Source organism: Triticum aestivum, chromosome 2B (assembly GCF_018294505.1).
Source record: "Triticum aestivum cultivar Chinese Spring chromosome 2B, IWGSC CS RefSeq v2.1, whole genome shotgun sequence".
Classification (NCBI taxonomy): Eukaryota; Viridiplantae; Streptophyta; class Magnoliopsida; order Poales; family Poaceae; genus Triticum; species Triticum aestivum.
Genome location: NC_057798.1, coordinates 687,886,395 through 687,898,582, shown reverse-complemented (window position 1 = coordinate 687,898,582; position 12,188 = coordinate 687,886,395). Strand labels below are relative to the sequence as shown.

At 45.0% G+C, this 12,188-nt stretch overlaps 3 protein-coding genes across 3 annotated transcripts; 1 reads left to right on the top strand and 2 right to left on the bottom strand.

Moving 5' to 3' along the window:
• Positions 1 to 989: 989 nt before the first annotated feature.
• On the bottom strand, positions 990 to 1,811 carry LOC123042087 (uncharacterized). The gene is made up of 2 exons (XM_044464609.1): positions 1,321 to 1,811; positions 990 to 1,213 (listed from the first exon to the last, which is right to left on the bottom strand). Exons 1-2 carry the CDS (start codon positions 1,736 to 1,738, stop codon positions 1,167 to 1,169), a joined length of 465 nt encoding a protein of 154 aa, XP_044320544.1. The 5' UTR covers positions 1,739 to 1,811; the 3' UTR covers positions 990 to 1,166.
• A 3,161-nt stretch (positions 1,812 to 4,972) lies between these two features.
• LOC123042086 (germin-like protein 4-1) lies at positions 4,973 to 8,942 on the top strand. Its single transcript, XM_044464607.1, has 2 exons — positions 4,973 to 5,196; positions 7,997 to 8,942. The coding sequence occupies exons 1-2, from the start codon at positions 5,064 to 5,066 to the stop codon at positions 8,674 to 8,676; spliced, it is 813 nt and encodes a 270-aa protein (XP_044320542.1). The 5' UTR covers positions 4,973 to 5,063; the 3' UTR covers positions 8,677 to 8,942.
• Positions 8,943 to 9,093: 151 nt separating this feature from the next.
• Positions 9,094 to 11,420, bottom strand: LOC123042085 (NAC transcription factor 32-like). Its single transcript, XM_044464606.1, has 3 exons — positions 11,073 to 11,420; positions 10,672 to 10,955; positions 9,094 to 9,856 (listed from the first exon to the last, which is right to left on the bottom strand). Exons 1-3 carry the CDS (start codon positions 11,245 to 11,247, stop codon positions 9,278 to 9,280), a joined length of 1,038 nt encoding a protein of 345 aa, XP_044320541.1. The 5' UTR covers positions 11,248 to 11,420; the 3' UTR covers positions 9,094 to 9,277.
• Positions 11,421 to 12,188: the final 768 nt, after the last annotated feature.

Sequence of the window (12,188 nt, the reverse complement as noted above, 5' to 3'; positions counted from 1 at the left end):
CAGTAGAAACGAAAACCCTTTGATCTGTCTGGATAGCCAATAAAGTGGCAACTCATTGTTTTGGGATCTAACTTTTCAATGTTTGGATTAAACATTTTGGCCTCGGCAGGGCACCCCCACACCCTGAAGTGTTGTAGGGATGGCACCCTTCCTGTCCATAGCTCGTACGGTGTTTTGGGCACCGACTTGCTTGGTACTCTATTGAGAATGTGAATGGCGGTTTTAAGCGCCTCCATCCATAATCCCAATGGCAAGTTGGAATAACTCATCATGCTGTGCACCATATCCATAAGTGTACGGTTGCGTCTTTCAGCTACTTCATTTTGCTGAGGTTCGCCCCGCATTGAATACTGGGCAACTATGCCAGTCTCCTGCAAGAACTTTGCAAAAGGTCCAGGGACTTGGCCATATGGAGTGTGCCGACCGTAGTACTCTCCCCCACGGTCGGACCTAACTATCTTTATTCTTTTATCATGCCGATTTTCAACTTCAGCTTTGAATATTTTAAACTTATCCAATGCTTCAGATCTTTCTTTGATTGGATAAATATATCCATAGAGAGAGTAGTCATCTGTGAATGTTATGAACGAGTCATATCCATCCACACTTTTCACCGGAAATGGTCCACAAATATCAGTGTGGATGATTTCTAGTGTGCCTGTGCTATGGATTGTACCTTTTTTGATTTGTTTTACGTACTTTCCTTTAACGCAATCTATGCATTGCTCTAAGTCTGAAAATTCTAACGGAGGAAGAATTTCACTTTTGACTAATCTTTCTATTCTCCCCTTCGAAATATGGCCCAAGCGACAGTGCCATAATTTCGATGAGTCGAATGTTCTTTTTCTTTTCTTTTGCTCTTTATTCGACACGGAAACATTTTCTTTCACATTGCAAACGGAATAAACTTTTTCACGAAGTGATAACAAATAAAGCTCATCATGTAGTAAAGCATCACCCACATAAGCATTATTATACCAATGGCACACTTGCCATGTCCAAAATGACATTCATAATTATCTTTGTCCAAACAAGAAACACTAATTAAGTTTCTATGACATGATGGAACAAATAAAACATCTCTAAGTAGAAGATTGAATCCGCCAGCTAACTCCAAGGAGATATCACCGACAGCTTCAACTTTTGCTTCAACTCCGTTTGCCACTTCAATGCGTCTTTCGCTTCTTAGCGTAGTTCGCGTCGAATGGAATCCCTGTAAAGAATTTGCAACATGAACAGTTGCTCCGGAATCAATCCACCAAATGGATTTTGAAAACTGTGTATACAAGGATTCATTGACAAATGAAACTATATTGTTACCTCTTTTTGCCATGACTGACTTCAGCCAAGCAGCGCAGTCTTTCTTGTAATACCCTTTCTGCTTGCAGTGGAGACACGTGTCTTTGTCCACTGAGAAAGGTTGTTGCTGATGCTGATGCTGATAGGGGGCTTTTCCATTCTTTGAAGGAGAACTTTTGTTGTTTTGATTGTAGTTCTTTTTCTTCCAATCCTTCACATAGTTGATTGAACCACCATGTGCGGCTTTGAGTCTGTCCTCTTCTTGGACACACATTGCTATTGTCTTTTCAATGTCCCATGTTCCAAGTGACATATTATAGTTTACAACAAAAGTTGCAAACTCCTGTGGCAGTGAAGCCATGACCAGGTGGACCAGGAGTGCTGGTTTGATCTCCAGATCCGCATCCATGGGCTTGAGCTTTGCTGCCATATTACTCATCCTGAGGATGTGCTCTCTTATTCCATGACTACCACCTGTGTAGCGTTCTGTCACCAGTTGCTCTAACACCTGGGTGGCATAGATCTTTGAAGAGCCAGTGAACTGGCTCTTTATCTTTGTAAGCAACTCCCCTGCGGAAGTGCACTCTAGAATGGAGCCCACAATGGCGCTCTCAATTGTATTCTTTATAAAAGCCATGCACTTTTTGTTTGCATTGACCCATTTTTGGTTATCTATGAGGTAGGACTGCTCCAAAGGAGCATAGTCCCCCTTCTTTTTAGCCCATGCAGCATCATCATCACTGGCCTCTCTTACTGGCTCTGTGGGTCTGACCGGCTGTGGTTTCACCACAACCCAGTCAAGATCAGCACAAATAAATGTCAGTTCAACTTTCTTCCTCCACTCAGTGTGGTTGTCACCTCTGAGTGTCAGAACTTCTTTTAGGCAACTCATCAAGTGAAAGCCTCCTGAAATCACAATTTAAGTGACATCAATAAAACAATCATATGCAATAATCTAACGTTGGTCAAATTAAACATACAATTGTCTATGCAATTAAATCTATATTACCGTTGGGCAAAATATTAGAGATAAATGCACCTTTAAATTTCAATAATAAAACATGATCATGTTATTAATAACATTGGTCATAAAAAATAACATAATCATATTTATTTTAATAATCACTTTAACATGCTCTTAAAAACATAATTCCTTTTAAACTTTTATTTTCTTTTAAAGAGCACTAATTATTTATTTACGCAGCGGAAAAACGTGAATAAAAAGTTCACGAACTTTTTACTTTTTACAGAAACTTTTATTTGACTAAATAAAAATTCATGAACTTTATTATTTCTTTATAAAATTCATGAACTTTTCTGTTTTTGAAAATTTTCAATTTTCGTTTTCAGAAACTTTTCCTGTTTACTATTCTATTGTCTGAACAAATTTTCGTTGGAGTGTTTTGAACAGAAAACCGTACTGTAATTTGCCCAAAAAAAACTGGACAAAATTCGTCAAACTCTGCTCTGTAAAAAATAACAGAGAAAGGTGGAAGGTGTCGGCCCTGCGCGAAGTTGCGCCCACTGCGGCTGGCCCGACGCGCGGCTAGGGCCTCGGCCCAGCGCGTGGCTGTGGCCTCGCCCAGCGCGCTGCTGTGGGCTCGCCATGCTTTCGGCCTAGCGGCCCAGCTGGCCTGCTCCCTCCTCTACTTTCGGCCTAGCAGGCCCGTCGGGGACTAGGGTTTCACCGTGACCGTCGATCTGAATCCGACGGCCGCCCTTGCTTTTCGCCTGATCAAAAACGATCGATGCGGTTGGGGGCGAGGGGAACCCTAGTCATTTCCTCCCCCGCCCGCCGCTCGCCTCGCTCTCGGCCGCTCGCTCCTCTCTCGCCCGCTCGCTCGGTGACGGCTCCACGAGCCACGCTGGCGCAGCGAGCCAGGGCGGAGCGGCGAGCCCAGGCGGCACCCCGATGAGCCAGGCCCTTCCCCTCCCCTCTCCGTTTCCAAGAGAGACAGAGAGGATCCCCGTTTTTCATTTCAGCGAGAGGAAGAGCGCGGCCAGATCGCGCCGTGGCTATCCTCCTCGCCGGTGGCGCGTCCTCCCTCGCGGTGAGCGCGCCGCCGCCGAGGGATTTGGCCGCGGTGCTCACCTCCCTCCTTTTTTTGTGTCTTTTTCCTTTCTTTTCCGCGAGCAATTGCTAGCTCCGGTGGTTCTTCGTCCCCGCACCTCGGCTTGCCGATGCGTGTGGGGATCGAGAGGAATAGGCGCGGCCGTGCGGCGGCGCTCTTTGCCGGTGAGGCTCAAGGCCAAAATCCGGTGGTTTACTTTGCCCTGTCTAGGGTTCTTGGGGGAGGGGAGGTATTTTTCTTTTCTGTTTTTGTTTCTCTGTACCGAAATCAACTAGCCCGATCTGGCTGATACCATTGATAGAACCTTGTGATCGGAGTAGGCTAGTAGATCCGGTAACCTACCTTCTCCTGGTGCGGATGAACTCGATCCAGCACCGGCCATGGTGATGGCGGAGTGTGGGCGAGGTGGTGGCGGCGGAGCTTCCCGTCGGCCTAGCGCAAACCCTAGATCGGATTGGTGTATCGGTGGTGTTGTGGTGCACGATCAACCTCGTAATCCGTGCCCCGGCACCCCACCTCTTTATATTGCGCTGGCGACAGGGGCCCACCAACCATTGTTTGGTTGGGCGCCCCCGATCAGGGCGCGAGTCAGGGGCCCGTTCGACCTGTTGGGTTCGAACGGGATAGAGATCAACCTAACAATTACATGTCCTATGGTTTTACCCAATAATAAGGTTCGGTGGCACCTATAGATAACATCTACATGTAGGTATAGAGCTACCTACGATTTAGTCCATATCTCAATGCATCACTACGTTTGTTCGAAGAGCAGTTTTGATTGATGAAGGAAATCAAAAGGACCATGACTAGCATGGTCGTCCAGTAGTCCGGACCAAAGAAACTAAGAAAGACGATCAAAGTAGAATCAACATCAGTGCATCAGCTAGCTAGTCATCTGCAGATCCGGTGGGCAGAATGTTTTTATGATGACGTCTACCCAGTTGGAGTTTACGACCAATTTTATTTTCTTCCATCATTGATAGCGGTGTAACATTTGAATAGGACCTCCTTCATCTTAGGCTTGCTTTGTTTTTCTATTTTCTGTAGAAAGTTGTCACTCTATTCGCTCATTGCAGTTGTATCAACTCCATATAACAAATGAATGAAAATGTTCTTTATCGAAGAAAAAAAAAGCTAGCCGACTGCAAGTGCGCCAGCAACTAGTAGCCGGGAATTCCGTCACCACGACCTCAAGGCGTTCAATCCCCACTATCATACGTACCGTCCTCGAATTCCAGCTTCTGCAAGTTACCAGTGGATCCATGCTGCAAACTAAAACCCAAAAAGGAACCATTATCTTTGTCAAGCTCTTCCACCGAAAATGGTGCATGTATGAATTTCCACAATGGATATTACGCACGTGGTCACCCTGTATAAACAAAACAGTTAGTGGGGCTGTGAGAAATAATCAGCCGATCATACGTAAGCTAGCAATGTTAGTAGCAGTATCGTGGATGCTTACTCAAACTACACGGTGATATTAGTGACCGATTATAATTGTTGCTAGTGTACCATGTTGTTGGTAGAGCATGCAGCTAGCCCACTACTCCCCGGCCACCTTTATGCCTGTATAAATAGGCACCCCGATACGTGCTTCCAGCGTACAATTACCAAGCTCAACACACCAGCTTAATTACCCTGACAGACATTGTTAGGTCTTGTGTTAGTGAAGCTAGCTAGGTAAGAAAAACCATGGCGGCTTCCCGCGCCTTGGCTGCACTGCTTGCTGTGGTGGTATTCATGGTCTGCTCTCCGGCGCCTCGTGTTCTCGCCACTGACCCCACCCAGCTCCAGGACTTCTGCGTTGCTGATATAATGAACCCTGGTATATACTGCAGATATATTAATCTTCTGATTGATTACATGCTTAATTACTTTCGTGCATGCAGCATGTTTGCATGCCTACATATGCATGTGCAAACACGTAGGACGTCTACGTATTGGTTATAGTTTAGAGCATATTTATTCCTAAATTTAATCATATATATATATATATAGGTAAATTATGTGGGGCATCTAGGTGCCTGGGCACCTAGGTCTCAATATAGCGAGTCTTATTTGTAGTGCATGATGTAAAATTCATGACATATTGACTTTCCAAATTGTGTTTGCATGCACTTCAACTATCAACGGTCAATGATTGCTTTCCAGGAAATTAACATATTACTGGTTTCCATATATGATTATTTTCGAGACAAAAGGGGTATGTATATAGACTCTTATTTTTTGAAGGTATCGGATATGACAAATAATACGAGACATCATCCCAAATGTTTGTATATATATTAAGGATGTTCTTATGCATTTTTGTAAAGTTTTACTTTTCAAGGTATCTAGTATTTCTTTAAATTAAGGCCGGGTCACACTTTTAACGGCTAATATTACTATACAAATTAAGGCCGGGTCACACTTTTAACGGCTAATATTACTATACAAATTAAGGTGACCAAATAATATAAAATGTGATCCTAATTATTCTTTTACTTGTAGGAATATATGATACTCACACATGATTTTTTTTCATACATACATATACTCATTCATGAATCTTTCTAGTTTTAGGAATATGTGTTACATATACCCACATACGATCCTATGTATTTATTGTATCTGGGTATGTATTCATAAATTTGATGTCAAGGTATGGAAATACGATGAGTATGCTTATACAAGAAAATATATTGCGTACTCTAGGTATATACATACACAAAAATCTAATAGATATGTACTAATAAGGGAATTCGTACATATCTAATCTAATGTGTATGTACTAAATATTCTATGTATATACATATTACATACTAAATATTCTGGGTATACACGTACTAAAAAAACTAATGAGTGAAATAAACGAATCAGTGCATACCTAATCTAATTGCTACATACTCCCTCCGTTCCTAAATATAAGGTGTATTAGTTTTTCAAAAAGTCAACTATTGTCTATGTTTGACCATCTTTATAGCAAAATATATAAAGATTTATAATACTAAATATATAAAATGTAAAAATATAGTTTATGATGAACCTAATGATAATGATTTGCTATTCTAGATACTGATATTTTTGTCTATAAACTTGGTCAAACTTAGAGAAGTTTGACTTTTTAGAAAAATAGTACACCTTATATTGAGGAACGGAGGGAGTACTAAATATTCTGGGTATATACAGAGAAAAATCTAATATGTGCGTACTAAATTTTCTGGGTATATACGTACAAAAGTATAACGGGTACATACTAAATAAATAAATTTGTGCCCCAAAAAAAATTAAAAAAAATCATACATACCTAACTCATACATGTATAAAATAAGTATCCATATACCTAATGTGTACTAGTATTTTTTCCTTCTAAAGATATGTTACCATGCACGGTGTGTTTAATAACATCCATTAAATGGTACGCATTATAATTGTTTCCAAATCTAATTGTTTCAGAATTGGCAGTTACTAATGGATTTACTAGTTACCTTTTATACCTATTACAATAGCACGCATCTAAATGCAATCAAATGGTGGAAAGGCAAGGAGCCTGAGCACCTAGGTGTCCCAAATGTTTAAGTCAGCAATCACAAGCGTCAATTTTTTTAATTTATGATACACCAGTTTTATGGGATAATTTTGATTTGAGCAGCCCGGTATTTTTCATCGAGCTTGTAATCTTTTTTTTAGCAAAATCCAGCTAGTAATCATGCAGAAATAATGCATGCCTCAACTAATTATACATTCCCTCAAAAAACTAATTATATACATAAAAAGTGTTTGTGGAAAAGGTTTTTTCAAACAATATTGTTGACGCAGGCAAATAGTTCATAATCAGTTTGGAGTTGCCATGTGTTTGTGCCACATGTGTGGCACTTATCAGGTAGAAATTTACAGTTATACATCCAATGGTCCTAGAGAAATGCTATACCCTCCCCTAATGTCTCCTATACTTATACATTTTGCCTCTTAAGTACAGAGAGAGTACTTTTTAATCTCATTGAGTACTCCTGCTTTTTACACTATTGTTTTCTCCTCTTAAATCTTAACAAAAAGGCGAAGAGAGCTGCATGTGTTGTATTTAGAGAAGTTCTTACTATTTTTTCATGTGAAAACATAAAGAGATTACATCTTAATTTGCTCTGGAATTGTCGGACATTGTTTCACATTTAACATGTTATACGATGATCGATATATGCAGGCATAAACAATATATTGTGTTTCCTATTATTATTTTTTATTTGACATATACTACTCATCAAATAGCACGTAAAAGCACATGCTCTTTTGTAGCTTTCTTACACATCAACAATTAAAGATATTTTCTAAAAAAACTGGTAAATACAAGAAAACTTGTCAAATGTAAAATCATACTTGGACATCAAGTGAACAATTTACTTTCTCCATGTGTCTATCAGTTAGATTAGTCGAATCACTAGCATCCAATAAAATATACTCCCTCCTTCCACAATATAGTGAATATAGATTTTTAGAATAGTCAAACATCACAAACTTTGACCAAGTTTATGAAAAAGAAATTACATCTAGAATGCCAGACATATATCATTAGAATTCGTCATGAGTTGTAGTAGTAATATGCAACATGGTAAGATATAACTTTGGTGTGCAACTGTGTATACATGCAGTGATTGTGAATGGGTTCGTGTGCAAGAACATGAAGATGGTAACGGCGAACGACTTCTTCTTGCCCGGGCTTAACAAGCCGGGCATGTTGAACGCTCAGGGCTCGGCGGTGACACCGGTGACGGTGCGGCAGCTGCCGGGGCTGAACACGCTGGGCATCTCAATGGCGCGCATCGACTTCGGGCCCAACGGCGGGCAGAACCCGCCGCACACACACCCCCGCGGCACCGAGATCCTCACCGTGATCATGGGGCAGCTGCTGGTGGGGTTCGTCACCTCCAACCAGCAGGACGGGAAGAACCTGCTCTTCACCAAGCAACTAGTGGAGGGCGACGTATTCGTGTTCCCACAGGGGCTCGTCCACTTCCAGGTGAACAACGGCAAGGTGCCCGCCGTGGCCATCGCGGCGCTCAGCAGCCAGGACGCCGGCGTGATCACCATCGCCAACGCCGTCTTCGGGTCCACGCCGCCCATCAGCGACCTCATCCTCGCCAAGGCCTTCATGACCGAGAAGGACACCGTCGACTGGATCCAGGCCAAGTTCGCGCCGGCCATGAGCGGCAACAGCAGCATGGGAGGAGGCGGCTACGACATGCCGCCCGGCGGCGGCGAGGGCGAAGGCGGCAACAGCACCGGCGGCGGTGGCGGGTACTACCCTGGCATGCGCAAGCGGAAGCCCTAAGCACGGACAGGACGGCGGGCGATCCACGCGCTTATCCTAATGAATAAGTTATAAGTACAAGTAAACAAAGAAAACATGCATCAAGCCAGTACTTAGTACTGGCTTAATCTACGATGTGGTGTAGTTACTAGTAAGTCGTGTACCACCAGCAAGTGTGTTTGTGGATCGAGGAGGAGTACGTACGTACGTGCTAGCTCCCGGCAGGTCGTGTAGAATAAACGGTGGCCAAAGTGCATATCAATGTATTAGCTAAAAAAAATGCTGCTAAACTTCAATATGAAATAATAAAGTCCAAGGTCTAATTCCTGTTTTCTTTGGCCATCTGTGTTTTAATCTTGTATTTTCCGACTGTTTCCCTCTGCGCATCATGGCATCGACTAGCAGGCAGCCATGATCACCAAACACAATCAAAGCAGATAGCAAAACAGACCTCGACAACAAAAGGTGACACGCAAAAACCAGACATCCTAAACCGTACTATTACTACATACCCTAATCCTAGTGAGCGCTCTCTGCAAGTCGTATAAATCCCCTAACTATCCGGCAAATCTATTCTATAGGCTCCCCGAACCACACCGAAGTGCACCAGAGACCGCGGGTCTCACGGCTCTACCTGGCCGCTCGTCGTCGTCCCCGTGCTCCATGGCAAGTTGGTGGTTCCAGCGGCACAGGAATGCTGCGGCCGGTAGGTACATGGAATGTTGCCCGTGCCCAAGAGGCTGCCGAGATGTCCGCCGGCGTACCCATCCTGCTCCAGCGCGTAATGCGCAGCATGTAGATAGCTGGTGGCCGGCTGATACATCATGCTGTTGTAGCTGTATCCTATACCTGAAACAGGAGGCGCCACCTCATACTCCGGCGGCGGCGGCGGCATCGGCATGTACTCATCATCCCAGATGTCTTGGATACCATTGTAGTCATAGTCGTCTACCATCATTGTCTCTGAGCGCGGCGGTTCATGCTGCTGCATCTGTGGCCTCTTCCTGGGACAACCGGTTTGCTCCAGGTCGTCGAACACGTAGGCCTCATCAACATTCTCCGGCCACGCCGTCTCCGGCACCTCGGCGCTCTGAATCTGGACTTGATCGGCGCGGTTCTGCGCCTTGCCCTTCCTTTTCCTGCCACCTGCCTTGCCGCCTGCCTTTTTCTTCTGTATCGTGCACAAGACCCACTCACCAAGCTGCGATGCAACAAATCATATAGATGAGAGTGGATTTTCTACCATGCACCCATGCATGCATCCACCGCATTTTTTTTTTTGCTGTGTACGACCACCTACATACATCTACATGGTATTCTCTACTCACTAAGTTACATTCAAATAAATTGTTCTAATGTATATAATGAAATACAAATTTGATTTACATTCTGTTTGCACAATTGTGTTTTTACTAACAAGATCTTTAAAACAAGACTACTATTGAATATATTTTCGGAAATTAAATTTTTAGACAACTAAATCACCATGTGTCGAACTTGTTTCATACAAATTTATTAATTCCATGTGAAATATTCAATAACTTTTGTTCTACTTCGTAAAAATATCTTATTGTTTCATTATGGCCGTTGTGTTCCGCTGGGAATCACAATTGTAAAACTTATTGAAGTAAATTCAAAAGTGGTCTCGTTTTGAAGTTCCCATCATCATAAACACAAAAATGCAAACAGGTCATAAGTTATATTTTTTGTTTAAAATGAAATAGATTTAACCTTGGAAATAAAATGAAAAAGCATAGGATGGTGAAATATAGCTGGAACAATGTGCTTGCATGTGGTCAGAAAAATATCTAAGAAAGTACAAGCTCAATCAATGCGTCTGGCATCTAATCTCTAAGCAAAATCAATGGCTCTCTCATGCATGGGAGAATTGCTTTTCTCTATGAATCGTATCATCTTCGTCGGCCTGTCATGTACGCACGCACGGACGGACACGCGATGGAGGAGAGAAGAGGAAATAAAATAGATCAACGGAAACACCCCATTAAGATGAATCACCTTGTCGATGTTCTTGTCATTGGCCTCTGCCTCGGAGGTGTGGTTCTCGTACTCGTACATGGTCCAGTAGGTGGGCTCGTCCGGCCCGGTGTAGAACACCAGCGTCCTCGCGTGCCCGACCAGCTTGCCGCCGGGGTTGATGGGGATTTCCCTCACGGGGCCCGTGCCCTTCCAGAAGCCCTTGCCCGGCGTGGTCCGGTCCGGCCGGCTGCCCGTCGCGTACTTGCGGGTCCGCTTGGTGAAGAAGTACCACCGGCCCCCCTCCCCGAAGTCCCTGAACTCATCTGCGACATCAAATCATGCTTTAGCTTGCATTCCAAATCAAGCGTCAAAAAAAAAAAATCAATCAAACCAACGCTAGTCACGGTGTGTGCTGATGATGGATGGGAGTACCGACGTACCTGTGATCTGCTCCGGGCGGTAGTCGGTGATGGGCGTCACGTCGTTGAAGATGGGCAGGTGCGGCGGGAGGCCGTCCAGCTTCCGGCGAAGGTAGTGGACGATGAGCTCGGCTTCCGTCGGGGTGAAGTGGTAGCCCGGAGGCAGGTTCAGCGCAAACTGTTGTTTCCCTTCCATGATTTGCACGTACGGCCGGCCGGCCGCCCGCCTGCACCTGGCCCACCTCGATCGACGGCGAGCCGCGGTTTTAGGTCGAGATACAGAGTCGCATCCGATTCCTCTTGGGACAGAGACGATTCCGTACCCGGGTAGTAATCCGACGATACTTTATATACCGCCCGGACCGCCTGCGAAGCCCACGGCCTCGTGGTGGCCACGGACTCCCCCGTTACGGATAAGGTCGTGTTTGGAAGCCAAATACAGCCCATCAAGATTTGCTTGTGGATCAATCAATGTAATAAAGTAACCCAAATGATAAGTGTCACACATGTGACACGAAGCAATACCGCCATGACGTATTTTCTGCCGTCAGATATCTTACGGATGTTGGCACTGAGCTAATGACACGTCACGCTCGGTAATCGTTCGGGCTGGGCGTCTCTCGGAGCGAACGTTTCCAACTCCTTTATCCCCATCGCCACGCAGTCCTCTCCCCTGTCGCCCACTATCCCCACTCGCTTCGCACCTTATCCAAACGCCGCCGCAATTCAACCACTCTGCACCTTGTCGTTCGCACCGCGCCACCGCACCACCCACCCGTGACGTGCCCCCCTCCAACTCGGTGGCGCACCTCCTCGAGGTGGGTGGTGGCGGGCTCGAGCGCACTCCGGGCGCTGCGCCCCACTGAAGCTGCCCACACCACCCCATGTGACGTGCCCCTCCAACTACGCGACGCGCGCCCTCAAGGTGAGCGGTGACGGGCTCGAGCGCACTCCTAGCGCCGCCCATGGCGACGCTGCCCGCACCACCCCATCCGACACGTCCTCCCCCAACCAGGCTATGCGCTCCTCGAGGTGGGCGATGGCGGAGTTGGCACAAAATGCACGCCAACGATGATGGCCGAGCCCCTTGGGCAGTCCTGGTCTCGAGCGAGTGGGTGCGCCGACCATGCTTCTTCT

Excerpts from the sequence above, each read along its gene's own strand:
- LOC123042086 (XM_044464607.1), top strand. The coding sequence starts at position 5,064 with ATGGCGGCTTCCCGCGCCTTGGCTGCACTGCTTGCTGTGGTGGTATTC. Across the intron at positions 5,197-7,996 it reads TGCTGATATAATGAACCCTG|TGATTGTGAATGGGTTCGTG; the intron begins GTATATACTGCA and ends GTATACATGCAG.
- LOC123042085 (XM_044464606.1), bottom strand. The coding sequence starts at position 11,247 with ATGGAAGGGAAACAACAGTTTGCGCTGAACCTGCCTCCGGGCTACCAC. Across the intron at positions 10,956-11,072 it reads CCGCCCGGAGCAGATCACAG|ATGAGTTCAGGGACTTCGGG; the intron begins GTACGTCGGTAC and ends TTGATGTCGCAG. Across the intron at positions 9,857-10,671 it reads ATGACAAGAACATCGACAAG|CTTGGTGAGTGGGTCTTGTG; the intron begins GTGATTCATCTT and ends GTTGCATCGCAG.
- LOC123042087 (XM_044464609.1), bottom strand. The coding sequence starts at position 1,738 with ATGAGTAATATGGCAGCAAAGCTCAAGCCCATGGATGCGGATCTGGAG. Across the intron at positions 1,214-1,320 it reads GTCAGTCATGGCAAAAAGAG|GGATTCCATTCGACGCGAAC; the intron begins GTAACAATATAG and ends AATTCTTTACAG.